We start from the raw sequence: 18,698 nt of genomic DNA, 5'->3' as shown, positions 1-18,698 counted from the left end.
TAATGAATGGATAATATTCCATTATATGGACATGTCATATATGGAATATGGACATGTGATATGTTCATTATATGAATGGGTAATATTCCATTATATGGACATATCACATGTCCATGTATATGCAATATGCATATATCATATTATTATTCAGCCATAAAAAGGAATGAAGTACTGATATATACAACACCATGGATGAATCTTGAAAACATTGTGCTGAGTGAAAAAAGCCAGTCACAAAGGACCATATATTGAGTGATATCACTTACATGACATGTTCATAATAGGTAGATCTATAGAGAAAGAAAGTAGACTAGAGTTTGCCTGGGGCTGAGGGCTTGGGGGAATTGGGGGATGATGGCCAACGAATGCAGGCCTTATTTCTGGGGTGATAAAAATGTCCTAAAATTGATTGTGATGACGGATGCACAACTCTGTAAACATACTAGAAGCCATTAAATTGTACACTTTAAATGGGTAAATTGCATGTATGTGAGTTATATCTCAATAAATCTCTTAAAAAATAAGGCAAACTTGAAATAAGATAAACCTAGGTCTATCAATACCAATAAATAATTTTAGGGACATCATACAAATAAAATAATCTCTTTTTCTATTGTAAAATAAGTTTCCACCTTCTAAGGATCAAATGGAGGTTAGTGGTGGGTGGCAAAGTTTGGCAGCAAGTATGTTTTGAGTACTTGAAAATCTGATACACATTGCTAGAAATGCATCCTTCACATAAGGAAAACGTGCTTATGTGGTGTACACAGCACTTTCAGACACTTGACCTCACTTGGTAGCTGTCAAGTTATAGTTCAGATGTTTATTTAGTGGGAAGTTATATGGTGACTTCAAGTCACGTTCCCACAGGACATCTGCCTTCCATAAGCTAAACCCAAATGTTTGCTGCTAAAATCAAATAATGATGCCAATGTGCCCAATTCGGAGAACAAAGGTTTATAGATTAAAGTTAATAGATTGAATTCTCTCAATTTTAAGATTTTTTCACTATAAATTTTTCTTCATCCTTTCTTGTCCTCTACTTTTCTGAATGCTAGCAGAAAAAGGGCTTGAAAGCTTTGAAGTATTATGCCTAAATGATACTGGAACATTTGAAATTGTCAATCATGCTTAGATTCAATAGCTTTTACTGTTTATGGAAATATGCTTATAATTTTACTTTTATATTGCATAGGAGTTATATTTCTCATAGTAAGTGTGCTCCTACTTTATATTATAGAATTCAATATGTAAACATTTTTTATTATACCCATAAGAATGTTATGAATTTTCAGTATCTTAAGAACTACTACATTGATGTCTGGCTCTAAAACTATCTTCCAGATCCATGCCAAAAGAATGCTTTCAGATATGTTGTGAAGCATAGAGTCCAAAGATAAGACAACCAAATTCTATTCTAAATTGAAAAAGAAATGGCAAGATTCCAGTATAAAAGCTACTAATGTTTCCACTTTTTTTTTCTTAAATATTTTGTGTGTAGTTTAGATATGCTGATAATAGGGATTTTTTGTGTGTGAATCACTGTATTACAATTGTAGAACATTTGTAATATACTTTCAGGGAGGTAGCTTTAAAATAATGAAACTTCAGCACTTAGCACAAACACTCTGGAGAACTATACACTGAAATTACAGCTCAACTAGAAATAATCTAGTTAAGAAACCTTAAAGTGCAGAAACAAACTCTGGAAAAGTTATAAACTTAAAAAGAATTACCGATATTAGAGGCACTGTCAGACTACAATACATTTTAGAATTGGAAGGACTTCTGAAAAAAGAATAAACATACAAAGCTATGTGTGCCCATACATGCACATTATGCCATGATGAAAAATTTTGTCCCCAAATTTCATAGCATAAACATTTTATTGCTTCATCCTATACTAAAGATGTATCATGCTCTGGCTGCAGGAGGGTTTTGGTAATTAATATAAAGCACTGGTACAGAAGCTTATACCAGAAATGGGAAGCAAGGCAATTGGTTAACGATTTGTTCAAGTGATCAGCTCTTGGTGTGTGTGTGTGTGTGTGTGTATGTGTGTGTGTGTTGGGGCATTAAAGAAACATGAAATATGTTAATATAATCGTAAAATAGTACACCTGTCTTATGTTTCCTTTGCTTTCAAAAATGTAATAAAATATCTGCTATAAAATGATCAAGTGGTGGGTGTAGGTGGGGGTGGCAGTGTAGATGAAGGAGGGGGACCAGGGATATTATAGATGAAACAAGATTGTGTTTTTATATATAGGGGTTCCCCTCTTTTTTCCCTTAACAGTACTGACAAGTCTTGGTAATATGGAAGTCATTTTAACAGCCTGGATCTAGGAAACTTACAATCATCTTACTCTTCTTTTAGAATCCTTCTAAAGGATTAGCCAACAGCTCTTTTTGACTTATTGCTTATCCTCAGAATCACAAAGCTCAGCTATTGGCCACTCTTAATCCAATGCCTTGTGAGAGGAAACTAGCTTGGTAATTTAGGGGAAATTTCTTCCCTTTGAAGAAAATCTGGTTGGAAACTCAAACAGTTGTTTTAAAAAATAAACACAAAGATGGCACGCCTATATCCCCATATGAGGCAGTCCAGTTGAGAAGAGTGTTACACTGGTAGTATAGAAGTTGATGGGTTAGTGAAAGAAGTACATCATGGGGTAATGCACTGGCTTCCAGCCTGAGGATCTGAGATTATTGCAAGGATCTTCACCATGAAGAAGCAAAAAGAAGTCTATCTTGCCTGGTAAAATGAATTTGCAGACACTTAAGACTTAGGACCCTAGATTCTGCCCAGACTCAAAATTGGAAGATCATTCAGGTAAATCAATCCTTCAGCAGAGAATAGCTCTATCCCAAAGTTTTCTTTCTGCTTATCATGAAATGGCCACCAAATACCAAACAGAGGGAAAAAACAGAACTGTCTTCTGGAGGCATACAATTCATGACATGGCCACAGAAATCCTTGTCTGGATATAGACCCTTCCCCCCGCCGCCCCCACCTCTTCCTCTCTCTCTGTCTATTTCTGCTAGCAGAAACTCCAGTATCTTTTTACTTGGCTTTATGGTGCACAGAGTCTTTTTATAACGGAATGCGGGTTCCCAGTCATTTCCAGGGTAATCAGTTCAGAAGTCTATTCAAATTAGAGTCAATATAGTGGGGGTCTTTGTGTTTGTGAGTGTGTGTGTGTGTGTGTGTGTGCAGTGTACTTTCATGTTTTCCCTTATATATAGCATTTTCTATTTTGCTTACACAAATAGTAAGCATTCATGCACTACCTGAGTAATAAAAATGACTTTAAATAAAACTGTATGGAATTTATAGTGGAGAGTATCTTCTGAAGGAGTAGGAGAAAACAGCATCCTTTTGGGAGAATAATTCTGGGAGGTAATTTAGCAGCATCTCTCTGGACTTTACATGCACATGCTTGGTGCTCTAACAGCTCTGCTTTTAGTCATCAATCATTCAGAAATAGACTACAAAGATACATACATGTTGAAGTTTACTGCAGAATTATTTGAAAGAGCAGAATATTAGAGATACCCTAATCATTCAGTGATAAGGCATATCCGCATAGGAGAATACTATCCAAATAAAGCATATTATAGAACAATACGTATGATTCCGTTTTCATAAAAACAATGGTATATTTGTGTGTAAGCTTTTAACAAAGAGTGTGAAAGATTAATAGCGCCGATGTTTTAGCAGCGATTGTGTGTCAGGCAGTATGTTTAATGCGTATTAACTTGCATATTCACAACAATCCAATGAGGTAGATACTACTATTATCCCCATTGTGTAGATAAAGAAACTGAGGCAGAGAGAGATAAAGTAGCCCATCAAAGTTCACTGAGCTGGGAAGTGGCCACGCTGGGCTTCCAACTCAGTCCTTCTAGCCTGAACACTTATTCCCTACCACACACTGCTTCTCCAGCAACAGGTCTAGCACTGTTAACGGTTGTTACCTTTGCAGAGTAGCATTTCACTTTTTACTTTATGCTCATCAATATTTGTATGTGTCATTTCTAATAGAGAATGCATTGCTTTTGTGATTAAAAATAACCAGCCAGGCGCGGTGACTCATGCTTATAATCCCAGCACTTTGGGAGGCCGAGGCGGGTGGATCACAAGGTCAGGAGTTCGAGACCAGCCTGGCCAATATGGTGAAACCCCGTCTCTACTGAAAATACAAAAATTAGCTGGGCGTGGTGGCAGGCGCCTGTAGTCCCAGCTACTCAGGAGGCTGAGGCAGGAGAATCCCTTGAACACGGGAGGCAGAGGTTGCAGTGAGCTGAGCTCCAGCCTGGGCGACAGAGCGAGACTCCATCTCAAAAACAAACAAACAAACAAAAAACCATTAAAAATGGTACACTTCTCAGGCAGGATGAACTTTGCTCCAGATGCCACAAAAATACATCAAACATGGTCCTAGTGGAACCCTCCAGTTTAGTTTGGAGCATGACAGCCTGTGCTGGTAATGTATGAGTGACAGTGACAGGTACTCCAGGGAGGGATCAACAGGGCTAACTTTACGGAAAGATTGAAAGCTAAGCTTTCAATTTACTTTGAAGTAGGTAAAGAATTCTGATGGAGCTAGGCAAGAGGGAAACTTACTAAGGATGAAGTGCTGAGGGCATTAGGACGTTGAGAGAGGGACAGCGTTTCTGCCAGAAGAGCAGCAGGCAATAAAGCTGGTAGAGGGGCTTGCGAAGGCTGCTAAGGCTCTTATTTGTCATGCCAAGAATTCATACTCTGTCCTCTAGGCAACGCAAAGAATGTGCCAGATAAAGACACAGTACCTTCAAGAAGCCTTTATGAGGAAGACAGACATGTTAACAGTACATTTCATTGTGATGCAGTAACTGTGATAAGGTGGAAACGTACCTACACCTCTGTGAGCCTGTATTAGCAGGGGAAAGCCAGGGAAGGCTTCCTAGACGAGGGGGTATCTAAACTAATAAAGGTATCAACTAAAGTAGTAACAGTGGGGGACTGTGGCACCAGGAAACAACAATTCTGGAAAAACTGTAAAGTGGTAGTTTTCAACCGTGAGTGCACAATAGGATCATCTAGAGAACTACAAATAAACGTCAACTCCCAAGCTCCATTTCAGATCAATTAATTAAAGAACTCTGGGGTGGGGGGCAGGGATTGGAGTCTGGGCACTACCTCTACGTAGTGCAATTAATCTGATAGGACAGTGCATCCTCTCAGAATGTGAGCTCTAGAAATTAGAAGAGCCTAAGACAGTGTCTCATTTCGGAGGTATTCCTCGCCTCCAACCCCAACCTGCCACCTCCAATCCTTAGGCACAAACCTCCAAGTCAGAATTAATCAGGTAACTCACTCTCTTGGAAACCATGATATCAGCAGAAGAAACCTGCAGTTCCACAGCATTCTGAAGGAGATTTATTAAGTTTATAATTTCAGAGTGGAAAAATCTTATTTTTCCTAGAGATAAAGGAAGCTTTAAATTTTTCTTTCTTATTTACATTTTCTTTAAATTTTTCAAAAATTTCTTCCAAACCAGAACTGATCAAAATCACTGGCTCACTTGATGCTGCTGAAATTAGCAAATAAGAATTTCTAACTCGCACAGGCTCAAGCCTTCTGGAAAGCAGCATCTCACAACAAAGCCGTGTGCTTGTTATTACTGATCTTTTAATTGAATAACAATTCCATTTTTGCCACAAAAATCTTTCCACACTCAGTTCTGCAGGATTTAGTTGATCACAAGCTTAAGTCCTCTAAGCCAATGGTTTGTCGTGGCTGGTAAAGCAGCGGACCCAACCTTGGCCTGCATTAATAGAGGATTGGATCTAGACCGCTGTCCCTACCCAGTCACATGACATCTGGAGTACCAGGATCAGCTCTGGGAGCACAGTGGATGGCGGAGAGGATGGTGGAAGGCCTGGAGAACAGGCACAGAAGAAGCACTGGGACACTTCGCTTATGCTTAGGTGCCCAAGAGACTGCTAGGTGCTCCCCTGAGACCATCTGAAAGACTGCCATCCTAATTGTGCCAAATAACACAATTAGGACCAATAGGTGGACCTCACAGAAGACAGACTTCATAGTTGAGACCAACTAAGAATGGACCATTCGGGGGAGCTCCATGGCCACTTTCCAGGGGCTGGAGAGGGCATTCCTGCTCTGGGAGCAAGGTTGCATGAGCCCAGAGATCCTCAGGTCTCCTGGCTCCCTTCCTGCAAACTCCCTCCGAAAGGGAAGGTTTCTGTCGTTGAAAGCCTATCAAGCACCTTTTCTCATTTACTTCCCATTTGTGAGGCCATGTTCTTCAGGTTGACTTTTCTTGGGAATTTCACAGGGCCCCACCTCTGGTTCTTTCTGCATTTAATGGTGAAAGACTCAGGTGAGAGGAAAACAATTCAGGGCAAAAAAAAAAAAAAAAAAGGAAGGAAGAAAGGAAGAAAAAGAAAGAAAGGAAGGAAGGAGAGAAAGAAAGAAAGGAAAGAGAGAGAGAAACAGAAAGAAAGAAAGGAAGAAAGAAAGAAAGAAAGAAAAGAGAAAGAAAGAAAGAGAAAGAAAGAAAAAGAAAGAAAGAAAGAAAGAAAGAAAAAGAGCCCCTTCTTTGCTAATAGAATTATTTCCCAGCAAGGAAGCCCGAATAGTGGAGAGGCAGGGCAAGAGACGGGTGCATCGTTCCTTCCCTAAGTTGTTCCTTCATTGAGATGATACTACCCATGTCACTGATACCATGAATACTGCAATCATGAGTCCATCTCCCAACCAGATGTTGAATGCCTTGAGGGCAGAAATCTTGTCTTCTCCGTTTTGGTATCCTCAGCTCCTAGAGAAGCACCTGGCACATAAAAATCCTCAACAAATGCTTACTGAATGAATCATCTGTAATGGAAAGGTAAATTCTTTTTGGTATAGCTAGACTTAAATGACTTTATACCTCACCAAAACCTAAATACACACACACACACACACACACACATTTAATTACCTAGATTTGCTTTCTACATGATGCAAAAAAGTTTACCCCACACATAGGTTCTTCCCACTACATTATACAACCTCCCTTTCTAGACAGGCATTCCTTAGCTTCCCTTCCCACATGTTTGTGATTAGCCCCTAGAGAGACAATGAAGCAGGCCCAATACGTTGGTTTCAGAAGAACTGGGCTGAAGCTTCGTAATGATTGCCTTGTTTCCAGGCCGCCATGAAGTGTGTTTGAGTGTTAAGATGGAGACTCAGTTCGCCTCAAGTTTTGGTCAGCTCGAAAATCTCTTCTCACAACATGGGTGCAGTGTGTGGAATTTGCTGCCCCGTGGAATCCAGGGTGCTACACACTGGGGCTGAGTTTCTCAGAAAAGACAGAGCAGTTGTATAACCAATGAAAATATTTAGAATTATGCAGCTGTGATAAGGTAATCGAATTCCATGCCGCAGGGCAGAAACCTATCCCTTCCAGTAATGAGGTAGGAATTCTCGCTGGCTCCCATGTTGTTACCAGATTAATTTTATGGTTTCTTCAATTTACCTTAATAGGAAAGTGGTTGCTTCAGGGATCACAGACAAATGAGACTTGTGGAATCTGGAGCCTTAGTTCCGTGCCCCTGACTTGAAGCTCTGTCTTCTTGCTCTAGAATTTTCATTTATACAATGGGAACCGCCAGAGGACAGCTCTTGCTGCTACTCTTACCGCCAACAGCTACCATTAATTGAGCACACACTATGTGCCAGGCATAAATCCTCACAACAACCTTGTGACACAGGTATCTTATCACTTACATTTTACAGAGAATGAAAGGGAAGCTTAAAGAAACTCCTCCCTGGCTTAGATACAGTTTTGTTTTTTTTTTCAATACAATGTACGGGTAGGTGTTGAGGGGGGCAGGTGGTGAAATCTACAGCTCCTTTTCTTGTCCATAAATGCTCAGAGTATTCAAACAGGCCTCAGACATACACCAGAGCCATGGCAATGCATAGTTTAAGATATTAAATTTCTCTTAAGTGATTTCGACTCATTTTGCAAGCCCTTGACAAACCCTTCAGATGCTGAAGATTTAAGAATTGTCTAGCCCTTTTGTGTTACATGAAATGACAAAACTTTAGTTCACTCTTACTGTAACTGTCATTTCTCTGAAGCCAAAGCACCATACTTTGAGGTACAACATTTATTATTTTTAATTAAGAAAGCCCTTTGCTGGTGATTCTAGCTTGTTGCCTTCAACAGTCATTGAGTCCCACATTTGACTGAAGTTGTTGGTCTATAGATTTGAAAAGAAGCTGCCCAAATAGTACGTGACACATCATAGAGCTTGTCACATGGAGAGGAGAGGACCAGAGAGGGAGGTGTTGTGTTTTGTTTTTCTGGTTTTTAAATTTATCTGTTTTATTTTGCATTAAAAAAAAGTATTGTTAGAGTTTTCTAAGAGCTCTTGTCTTTGGAAATGTTCAGGAAGAAGCTGGACAGTCATTTGGAAGGGACATTGCAGGAATGTCTGGACCACCAGATCAGTGCTTTCCAAAGTGGGATAGGTATTCTGGTGGTGTGGAAACCCTACCTTAATTAATATTAAATCACAGTGAGAAAGTCATTCTTTTCAATTCTCTTTTGATTCTTTGGATTACAGGAAAGGCAAAGTCTTATTTTGGTGCTAATGTGTATTTAACACCTTGTTAACATTTGCTAATCCCCTCTCTTTATTTATTTATCGATTTATTTATTTATATTTCTTTTTTTGAGACAGAGCCTCACTCTGTTACCCAGGCTGGACTATAGTGGCGTGATCTTGGCTCACTGCAACCTCAGCCTCCTGGGTTCAAGTGATTCTCCTGCCTCAGACTCCCGAGCAGCTGGGATTACAGGCACACGCCACCACTCCTGGCTAATTTTTGTATTTTTAGTAGAGATGGGATTTCACCATGTTGGCCAGGCTGGTCTCGAACACGTGACCTCAAGTGATCTGCCAGTCTTAGTCTCCCAAAGTGCTGGGATTACACGCATGAGCCACGGTGCCCGGCCATTTAAAAATACTACAAGAGTGGGGGAGTCGGGTCTCAGGCTCCCAGAGCCTTCGTTAGGCAACTGTATCAATTTACAATTTCATAACACTGTTACTTATCTCCTTCACATGACAAGTAATAGGAGGTTTACATTTTGGGTAATGATTGTAGGCTGTGGAAGAAGAGTATGTTGGTTTAAAGAAAATATTAAGTAAATGAGACTGAGGTGGTACCTATGATGGAAAATTCTGGGCTAGTTGACTTTAGGATGGAGATGCTGTGTCATGAAAATCAGATTTGAAATCATGTTCTTAAAAATCACCTTGTCACTTTCTTGTTGGGAGTACAGAGAACGAGTCTTATCTCCTTTTAGTTGGAACTGGAATATTATGTGATTAAGGGATGCAGGGAAGCTGTCTCCTCAGCACCCAACATACATCTTCTTGGGGACTGTATCTTTGTGTTCACGTATCTCCAGTGTCTGACATAGTAGAAGTGCAATAAACAGCTGTTAAAGAATGAATGAATGTTAAATGAGAAATTTCATCTGTTTGATAATCCTGCCTCCAGGGTGCCCTACCATACGTCCCAGACACTGTTGCTTTTACTCTTGTGTTGACACTCCTCTCTCACCTCTTTTACTTACATCATGCCCAACTCCACAGAGATTGCTTGTCAAAAGTTGTGCTCCCCACTTCCAGAAAACTGGGTGACACCAAAGATTTCTTCTGAGGTAAGTGATTGAGGGGGAATGCACACTTAGAATGAGAAAAGAAGAAAGTACTAGTTTCTGAAAAGATTCAGAAGTGAGGAGGTAATAGTTATGTCTACACTGCATAACCAGATGTAACATTTAATTATTATCCAGTGAATTTAATCAGGCTAAGTCAGCCAAACCAACTCATATTTCTGGCATGAAATTTCTAGTTTGGCTGCCTATCCTGAGCAAATCAATAGAAACTGGCACCAAACACCTATTTTACTCTGTGGTGTGTTGTCGTAGACATAGTCTTCTTGTCCAAAAAAATAGGTACTTGAGTACAAATCTAGCCATTAGGCTTCCTCCCAGCTTCTTTCTGGCAGCCTCTGGAATGCTAATACACACCAGGGATGTTTGGAAAGATTGGAGTTTCAAATTCAGGGAAAAGGGAACATGGCTTACGAGGGCTATAGAGCCACAACTCATAAACACGGATGTTTCAAGTAAAAAATATAACTTAGATGTCTCAGAATTTAAATGTGGCTTTAGTACAATTAAACTTATAGCATGTTTTCTATATAATCTTCCACAATAAAAAGCTTAGTCCAAGAAACACAATAATAATTTTATGCATTTCAGTTTCTGTCTACAGACCCTGGGACAACTGAACTTTGGAGCAACAAGTCTATAAAGTATTTTCCCACTGGGAAATATTTCCTATGGGAGCGTGACCTCTGAGTTCTTACTCTAGTGTTCCTTCTGGTGCAGAAAAGACCAGAATGGCTACTACACAATGCAGTTATACCCAGAAGATGGAGAGAAGAGGCTTTCCAATAGCAATTTGTTTAGTCAGCAGTAAACATGATGTTCAGTAGCGAATTCCACATTATCAGTTAAGCTTTGGCACAGGACTGCCAATGATTGGATAAGGCAACATATGAAACCCAGTGATAGCTTCATGGGCACAAGTTTAGGAGTACATTTCTCATAATGAACAGCACTGACATTCAAACCTGAGTTCCAATATTGGTAGTCTGAGGGTTGGAATGGGCAGATGTACTGTGTTTGCTTTGCACTGTTTTGTTTCGTGAATTGTATCAAAAAATCTGCAGGTTCTTAAAAAATTTGAGATTTCTGGATACTCTTGAAAAACAGGAAGATCTGGCCCTTGTTTCAATAGTCTCTTTGCCTTCCTTTTGCCATATTATTCTGTAGTTGGGTCCCTCTCCGTTTATCATCATACTTGTTCCTCTTACTTCTCTTGTTGAAGAGAAATATTTCTCTGTATCCATGACTCTATCAAAATAGGAAAACAAAAAGTAGCCTGAAAGGGCAGCTTCATGTACATGCATCACCCACGTGGCCACTGGAGGCATTTGAGGTTGCCTTTCCACTCTGAAGCAATGGAGCCTGCCTTTGTTTCTTCCCTAGGCAACACATTCTCCAGTAACATTTCCCAATATACACAGGGATCCTCCAGGGGTCTGTGTAATTTGTAGAAGTTCCTCCCTTCCCATTACAACTGGGTCATACCCTCATTTGGGTTAGAATTATTGTATTCAAAACCATAAAGGACATTCTTATTGAATCAATCATTCATTTCATTTGATCATAAATATCTAAATTACTGTGTAGTTTGGAAATTACTCACTTCAGACCAACACCTTAAAAAGATCTTTGATGAACTAAATTCTGCCCCTCAGGCTCCTTGCCTTAGCACAGTCCTGGACAAGAGCTAAAACTCTCTTAATGGTCCAATTTGGCAACACTCCCAACTTGCAATTAGGTTACAGTTTTAAAAGTTCATTTTATATTAGTTGTTTGCAGCTTATAATTCTTTTCTCTTTAACAGTACTATAAATGTTAATGATTTTTCCAAGTTTTGATCAAAAATTTGTCTTTAGCCATGCAAAGGTATTGCATCATAGTATTTTTTTTTCTGAAAAATTACACAACCAAAGTTCTTATTTCTTCAATAAAGTTGTTTGTTATTAGGCGTTAAGAAAAATCAGGAAATTCCACTTCAAGGTGGTGATCAACTGGGACTGCTACTAAGGGGAAGTAACACTTCTCTAATTGTATCATATAAGGGCTGTTCTCTTTTAAAGAGTAACACATTGGATTTTCAGCACAGTTAAGAGAAAGCAGAAACCTCTAAACATTGGTTCCACCCTTGAAGAGAAAGTATAAAAGATCCAGAACCCCTCAGTTTGTGTACAGGAAAACTGCAGACACTCAATCCAGATGCCCTGCCAGCAGGGATGGTGAGGAGAGACTCTGCTCTACCACAGAAAATGTCAGATGTGGGTTCTGCCTTACAAGTGCTTTCTGTGAATAATTTGTTTCCCAGAAAAATATCAGCATATGGATAATAAAATAAGCATGTGCCCTCATGTCAGCATGAACATAGCTTTGGTGGTAAGAATTGTAGCTGCTGTGATTACCCCTGGTCAGCAATGGACCATCCCAGCTTCACAAGCAAATACATCAAATCAACTCCAGGACTGTTTTATGGGTAATTCATTCTCCAGTGAAAGCACGTGTACATGCAATCACCTGTTTAAGGCCCTGGACAAGTGGAAACCAGCAGAGATCTGCAAGGCATTGAGGGAAAATCTGACATAGTTCCTGTCTAAGTAATAGCCAGCCCTCCAAGGCATGTAATAGAATGTTCCTCCATGACTTTTGAGTTGTACTATGAAGTTCACATTACACAGAGATCTTGAAGGATAGTATAAATATCCTTGAGAACTCCCTGGGATGGGAAGGATTCTCAGTGCCAGCTCACATAGAGGTAGAGTGGTATATGCCCAACAGGGGAACAGTGAGCCAAGGGTGGAAAAGAGAATAGGGTCAGTAATACCTGAGTTCTGAGCTTTACCTACAAACCCAGAAATCATCCCGCTCGGGCAGTGTCTATGGAAATTCCTTCTCCAAGTCAGAGATGTGCTGCGGGGAAAGAGAAGAGCGGGCAGGAAGGAATGTACAGTAACATTTTTCTGCAACTTCTTGGCTCCATCTGATTCACCAATCACATAGACAAATGACTCTTTCACCTTTTCCCATGCAGGAATAAATGGTTATCTCATTGTCATAGAACATAGACTCCTATCCTGCAAAGCTTCCACTTGTTAAAAATCCAAGTGTCCGCTGATAAAATATTCAGATGGGAAAATCTCCCGCCCCCTCCCCCTTCTCCCACCAGCATACAAGGTAATGGGGGTGGGAGGCAACTGGAGAAGGAAATGAAATCATGCGGGTACACCAGGAAAAGATAAGTGTTGGTGGCAGCAGAGTTGGTGAGTGTTGTGGGCATTACCTCTTGATGAGGCTTCCAAGAAGGCTCCCGCTCAAGTCCTGGTGGTTCTGAGAACAAGCATTCTTGCATCAATAGCTAATAGGCTGTCCAACCAGATGTTATCTGGGTGGGATAAGAGGGTGAGAAAACAGACCTGTTGTACGCTGTTGTCAACTACATCACTGTGGTCAGAGAAGGCTGATGGTGTGGTGTTTAGCAGGGCACCTCGTTCACTGTGAGGCGAACCAGATTACGTGGCTGTTTAAATTCGTTTCCTCTTGTGATTGGTAAAATACGAGAGTTATAATCATTCATGCATTACTAAAGCCTCCTTTCCATCATTTTGAAGGGACTTTTTTTTTTTTTCTAGAACAGAGCATGCATCCAGCGGAAACCTAAAGCATTGGCTTTTCTAAGCAATCTTTTGCAATAAACACGCTTAAAAAAAAAAACCAAACAAACCAACAACAGCTTATGGTACCTGTGACAAGACTGGAGATGATAAGTGGTAAGACCAGCATCTGTAACATCCTCATCAGAAGTTCCCCAGGAAAGGAGAAGTACTTGACTTCCCGGTAGCTCATTCTGTATGGTCGGAGGGTAAATCCAAGGATTGTACCTGAAGGGAAAAAAAAAAAAAGAAAAATTGAGTCTTTTTTGAAACAGGAGGAACAGCCCTAGCAAAATGAGTAAGTATTTGGCTGGTGGTTGTATTTATTTAAGCAGCAAATATCTGTGCTGCTTTGGGAGCAAGAGATGTATCTATCTTTGCAGTCATTATCTGTGAGGGTCTGGCTGAATTCATGGTTCAATAGAACTTATAGAAAAAAACTCTTCCTAGTTTCAACAAGTAAAAAAATCCCTTTGTCTAACTTGAATTCAGTGGAACTCATTCTGACCTGGCTCAATACAGAGTTATGAAGATTGGGGCATAATTAGGAAACAAATAAGCATTCATGAACAGGTGATATAGAAAAAAAGGCTTTATTTTAATTAAGTTCCTTTATAACAACAGATGTTAGAATTGCTAACATAACCACTTTTAAAGGATAGTGTGATTTTATTTTTCTTTTCAGTTAGAAAAACCCCTCATGTTCACATTGTTAATCCATTTTCATCATCTCGCTGTCTTCACACCACATTTTCTCCCTCTGTCTACATGGTCTTGACATTGCCTTGGTAACTGTATCGTACAGACTTGTTAGTTGCTGGCAAGAGAAGACTCCAAAATGAGCAGGGATTTTCTCCCCAAAATTTTCCCTGAAAACATAGGAGAATATAGGGGAAAGGGAAAGCAATTTTCCCCTTAATTTTCCCTCTACAACTGAAACTTTAAAATCTTTTTAGAATGAGAAATTTACATTTAAATCAAATTATGCATGATAACTACTGAAATGTTCAGAAATTAATAAAACTATTGGTGTCAATAAAAGTGTAAATTTACTCCCTCTCCCTTTTACCTAATTTACTTTCCTTGCCAAAGAAAATTTACTTATGCCAGTGTTGTAAATGTTTTTAAAGTTTTTGCCTTGCTATTATTACTGAAACATGTGATTCCATTTTTTAAAAAAGTCCATGTAAGTTATAGAGAAAGCAACATGCCCAGCACTGAGTTAACTAGGAGTTAAAGGCTGGGGTAGTGGGGTGGTGGGGAGAAGCGGGAATAATACCGGCTTGGCACAAACTTTTCCAGAGGAGGCAAGCAGTCTTTTACGGAAAGTGAACTGTCTTAACTTCTTATGAAATGGGACACAAAGTTCATTTGAATTGTCACTGCAACTCCAATTTCAATTCTTGGGTCTCAGCAACCATAAAGTATCCATTCTTTATCTCTAAACTGTGATATTCTAATAAGAATCTTAATCCATGTGGCTAAAAAAAATCCAGCTGACCCAGCTCTCAGGGCCTTCAGGTAAATATTTATTGCTTTTTTCCAATGTAACAGTAATATGGTCAAGGAGAAAAGTTGAATTAGAAAACGCAGAAAGGTGGGGCAAAAGCCTGCCCATATTGGTTGTATCACTGAAATAAATAGCAAATAACTAATGCTTACTGAGCTCTTGCTATATGCTGGGTGTTACCTAGGTTAGCAGCAAATTTAATCCTTGCAACAACCCCAGGAGGAGGGTACTATTTTACCACTAACTTACTGAGGGAGAAACCTAATCACAATGAACTTAAAACTTGCTCAAAGTGAAATATACTCAAGTGGCAGAGCTAGGATTTAAAAACAGACAATTTGGACTCAGATCCCAGGTTCTTAACCCTTTTATGCGTTTCCTCTTCTCCTGTAGAGCAAAGGCAACCACTTTGTGTGTCTCTTTGCAGAATGTTCCAATACGTAGTTAAACACATGGAAATCATACAGAATATACTTTTCCATATACGGTCACCATAAACATCACTTTTAGGTCTCCTGATATCAGATTCGTTCACTGTATCAGGCTTTACTTAGTCCTCGCTCTATTGTTGAACATTTAGGTTGTTTGGCATTTTTTACTTTTATGAAGAATATCATGATGAATATATGAAGGCTATTTTACATCTGGGATTTTTTTTTTAGTGTAGTTTTAGAGAAAGGGAATTGCTACCTCAGAGGATACGACTACCTGAATCCATGTTACAAAATTGCTTTCTGCGTGGGTTGGCCGGGTAGCTTAATGCTCTATTAGTGAATGAGGCTTTATTTCCTCTACTCCCAGGAGCAGAGTATTATCATAAAAAGATTGTTAAAACAAGCAAAATTTGCTAATGTGATGAGTAAATAGTATATATTTTGTTTTATTTTGTATTTACTTAACATCTAATGATGTTGACTATTTTTCCTAATTGTATTTTCTCCAAGCATCTATTCAATCCTAATCGTTTAAGAGTCTAGGTACGCACGTGTGTGTGTGTACATGTTGGGTGATTATTTTTATATAATAAAGATAATTACCCTTTGCCTATGTATAAAATACTTGCTATAACTGTTTTTCTGGTTTGTTTGCCTTACATTATTACATTAAACATGTACAGGTATTTTGCATTTTTATAACAATGTCTGCACACATTTTTTATTAGGTGATTTCTTCTTGAGTTTATACATTTTAATTTCCCTCCCCCCTCACAAGTTTGATAGATCTTAAATTCGTGTTTCTTTCTTTGTTTACTTGTTTTGTTTTAAAATATTTAACTTTTAATCTTCCTGGAACTCAGTCTGGTGTAAGGCATTTAATTCTGATTTACAATGCCCATTATTCAACACAGCAGCATCCATAACTTATAGGAATTAATAAAAGACTTTGGTTATATCTGTCTTTTTCCTGCTTGCTCACATAAAAGCCAAGTCACACAAAGATAAGTGCTTTATCACATATAAATAAATAAACAAACATTTTGCTTTACTTCCAATCAAATTAATTTTACTGGAATTGATGATGTGTTTTTCTGATCTTCATTTAAATGGATTTAAACACTTGACATTCAATTATAACAAAACATGTGCATGGTAAACACAAGGGACTCATTTTGGTCATCTGGAATTTGAATGTATCAAGCTGTTAGGAGTTTTAGATATACTGCAAACAACAGTTGAAGACCAGGCTTGGTTTTACAAATTCATATCCAAGTTGGCTGTTTGTTATTAGAAATACACTTACTTACATACAATAATATTTCCAAGGGTAGGCAGGATCCTATCTAGTCCATAAAATTTATCTTATTTATAAGTAATTGATAGAATAGCTGTTCTGCTAATGATATAGGTTCTAGGAGCAAAAGTCAAACAAGTGCTGATGAAGGAAGCGATTATTCTAAATACTAGGTGCACTTGATCTCATCTTCCAGAGTCTTATCTGAGCCTACACTAACTCTACTCCCATTGATACAACAATACTGGTTGTGTATACAGCCTCTTCCTCTCCTTGGGTGTTCTACTACCTTCTCTCCTCTTCCCCACTCAAGCCCTGCACTTACTCAGTGCAACCAATTTTTATTTAGGTGTTAGGAGGGAAAGTAAGCCAGCTCCATGAATGAATTCTGGGTAATGTGTGAATGACAAAGTCTCTTACCTGCCAAACAGATATCTAACAGAATAATGCAAGACAGTAAGGGAAGAAAAGTCTCAAGAGGTGGTGATATTTTGTGTGTGTTTCTCCTTATAGTCAACAAGCTGATCTTGCTGGGAAGTGCAGTCCTACTCTAGGATGTGTCTCTATTTCTTTACATTCCTCAAGACAACACCTACATTGTCTAAAAACTCTTCTCTATAGTAGGAGGACATCATTTCTCTAAAGTAGGACATCTCTTCTCTATAGAGAGGAGATATCATTTATTTATAAGGGATAGTTTTAGGTCAAAAGTTTTGAAGAGAAGTGTTGTTTAGAGTGATAGTAGATTCGGACACATTTTGGATCATTTTTATCCCTGACTATGCTTTGGTTGGTTACTATTTCTGGGTTTACCAGGCGAGCTATTTCTACTCTTGAAAAAGATGAGATTACACTGGGAAAGGGGAATATTTATTGAGCCCTTACTATGTGTTAATGGTAACTCATCACAACTTTATGAGGTAGATATTATTGTATCTATTTTATTTTCTTTTTAGTTTTTGAGACAGAGTCTTACTCCGTCACCCAAGCTGGAGTGCAATGGCACAATCTCGGCTCACTGCAACCTCCGCCTGCTGGTTCAAGCAATTCTCATGCCTCAGCCTCCTGAGTAGCTGTGATTACAGGCATGAACCAACAGGCCCAGCTAATTTTTGTATTTTTAGTAGAGATGGGGTTCTGCCATGTTGGCCAGGCTGGTCTCAAACTCCTGACCTCACGTGATCCGCCCACCTCGGCTTCCCGAAGTGCTGGGATTACAGGTGTGAGCCACTGTACCAGGCCTTGTGTCTATTTTAAAGATTAATAAACTGATGCTCAGAAGTCAGTTAACTTGCTCAAGCTTATAGATCTCATAAGTGGTTGAGTGGAGGGATTCTACACGAAGCCCAGTGCTCTTTCCATTACTCTTTTAATGCCTCTCAAACACAAACATGTTCTTGTAGCCTAGGCCTGAGTATAGGTCTCAAAAGAGCCTGGTTCCTGGGTCTTTAGCATCTTGAACTCCTACATGGTGAATGCCCTGGAGGAATAACCTTGGATCTCCTAGACATGTCCTGTAAGCACCAGCACATCTTGGAACTCTTTACAGGTCTTCTTACTTGTTGAAGATCTCAAAGGTGGTATAGCCACTTTCAAAAATGGCTATACCAAATCCTTTTTCATGATTTAATAAAACTTTTATAAAGCTTATTAATTAAAATAGTCTGCCTTTCCCTCCACTGCACACATTTTCAGTCACTAGAAACCATCGGTAATAACGTGAAAAGGACATTTAATTAAGAATTTAATGAAGACGTGTGTCAACGTTTGCGTCCTTAACAGCAACAGCTCCTAGTCATTGACCACGTGGCAGATACCAAGTCCTCACAAGCACATTGCTTCACACATTGTATCGAGGCCAGGACTATTATTGTTATCCACACCTCACAGATGAGGAATCAGAGTCATTGAGAGGGCAGGTAAACGGCCAAAACCACACAGCTGGCAGGCTGGCGCCACAGTAGGCTTAAAGAGGGGTTATGTGATCACCCAAGTCCATGGAGTGGCTGAGGTGGACCTAATACCCACACTGTCCAGCTCCAGGGTCCAGACTTACCCACTCTACTGTCCTCACAG

At 39.3% G+C, this 18,698-nt stretch overlaps 1 protein-coding gene across 9 annotated transcripts in view; it reads right to left on the bottom strand.

The window, feature by feature from the left end:
• SLC1A3 (solute carrier family 1 member 3) overlaps positions 1 to 18,698 on the bottom strand; it is an 82,628-nt gene that overhangs the window by 45,255 nt on the left and 18,675 nt on the right. For 3 of the 9 annotated variants that reach the window (XM_054487069.2, XM_063664726.1, XM_063664727.1), the window contains one exon: positions 13,472 to 13,609. In XM_054487069.2, the coding sequence (XP_054343044.1) occupies positions 13,472 to 13,609 (138 nt within the window). Of the gene's footprint in view, positions 1 to 4,627; positions 8,799 to 9,314; positions 12,503 to 12,555; positions 12,942 to 13,011; positions 13,114 to 13,471; positions 13,610 to 18,698 lie in introns of those variants that run through there. The other 6 variants (XM_063664728.1, XM_063664730.1, XM_063664731.1 and 3 more) reach the window with 6 other exon arrangements.

The sequence above is a fragment of the Pongo pygmaeus genome, chromosome 4 (genome assembly GCF_028885625.2).
Source record: "Pongo pygmaeus isolate AG05252 chromosome 4, NHGRI_mPonPyg2-v2.0_pri, whole genome shotgun sequence".
In the NCBI taxonomy this organism is placed as follows: Eukaryota; Metazoa; Chordata; class Mammalia; order Primates; family Hominidae; genus Pongo; species Pongo pygmaeus.
The sequence above is the reverse complement of the archived record's forward strand: the minus strand, read 5'-3'. Positions and strand labels throughout refer to the sequence as shown.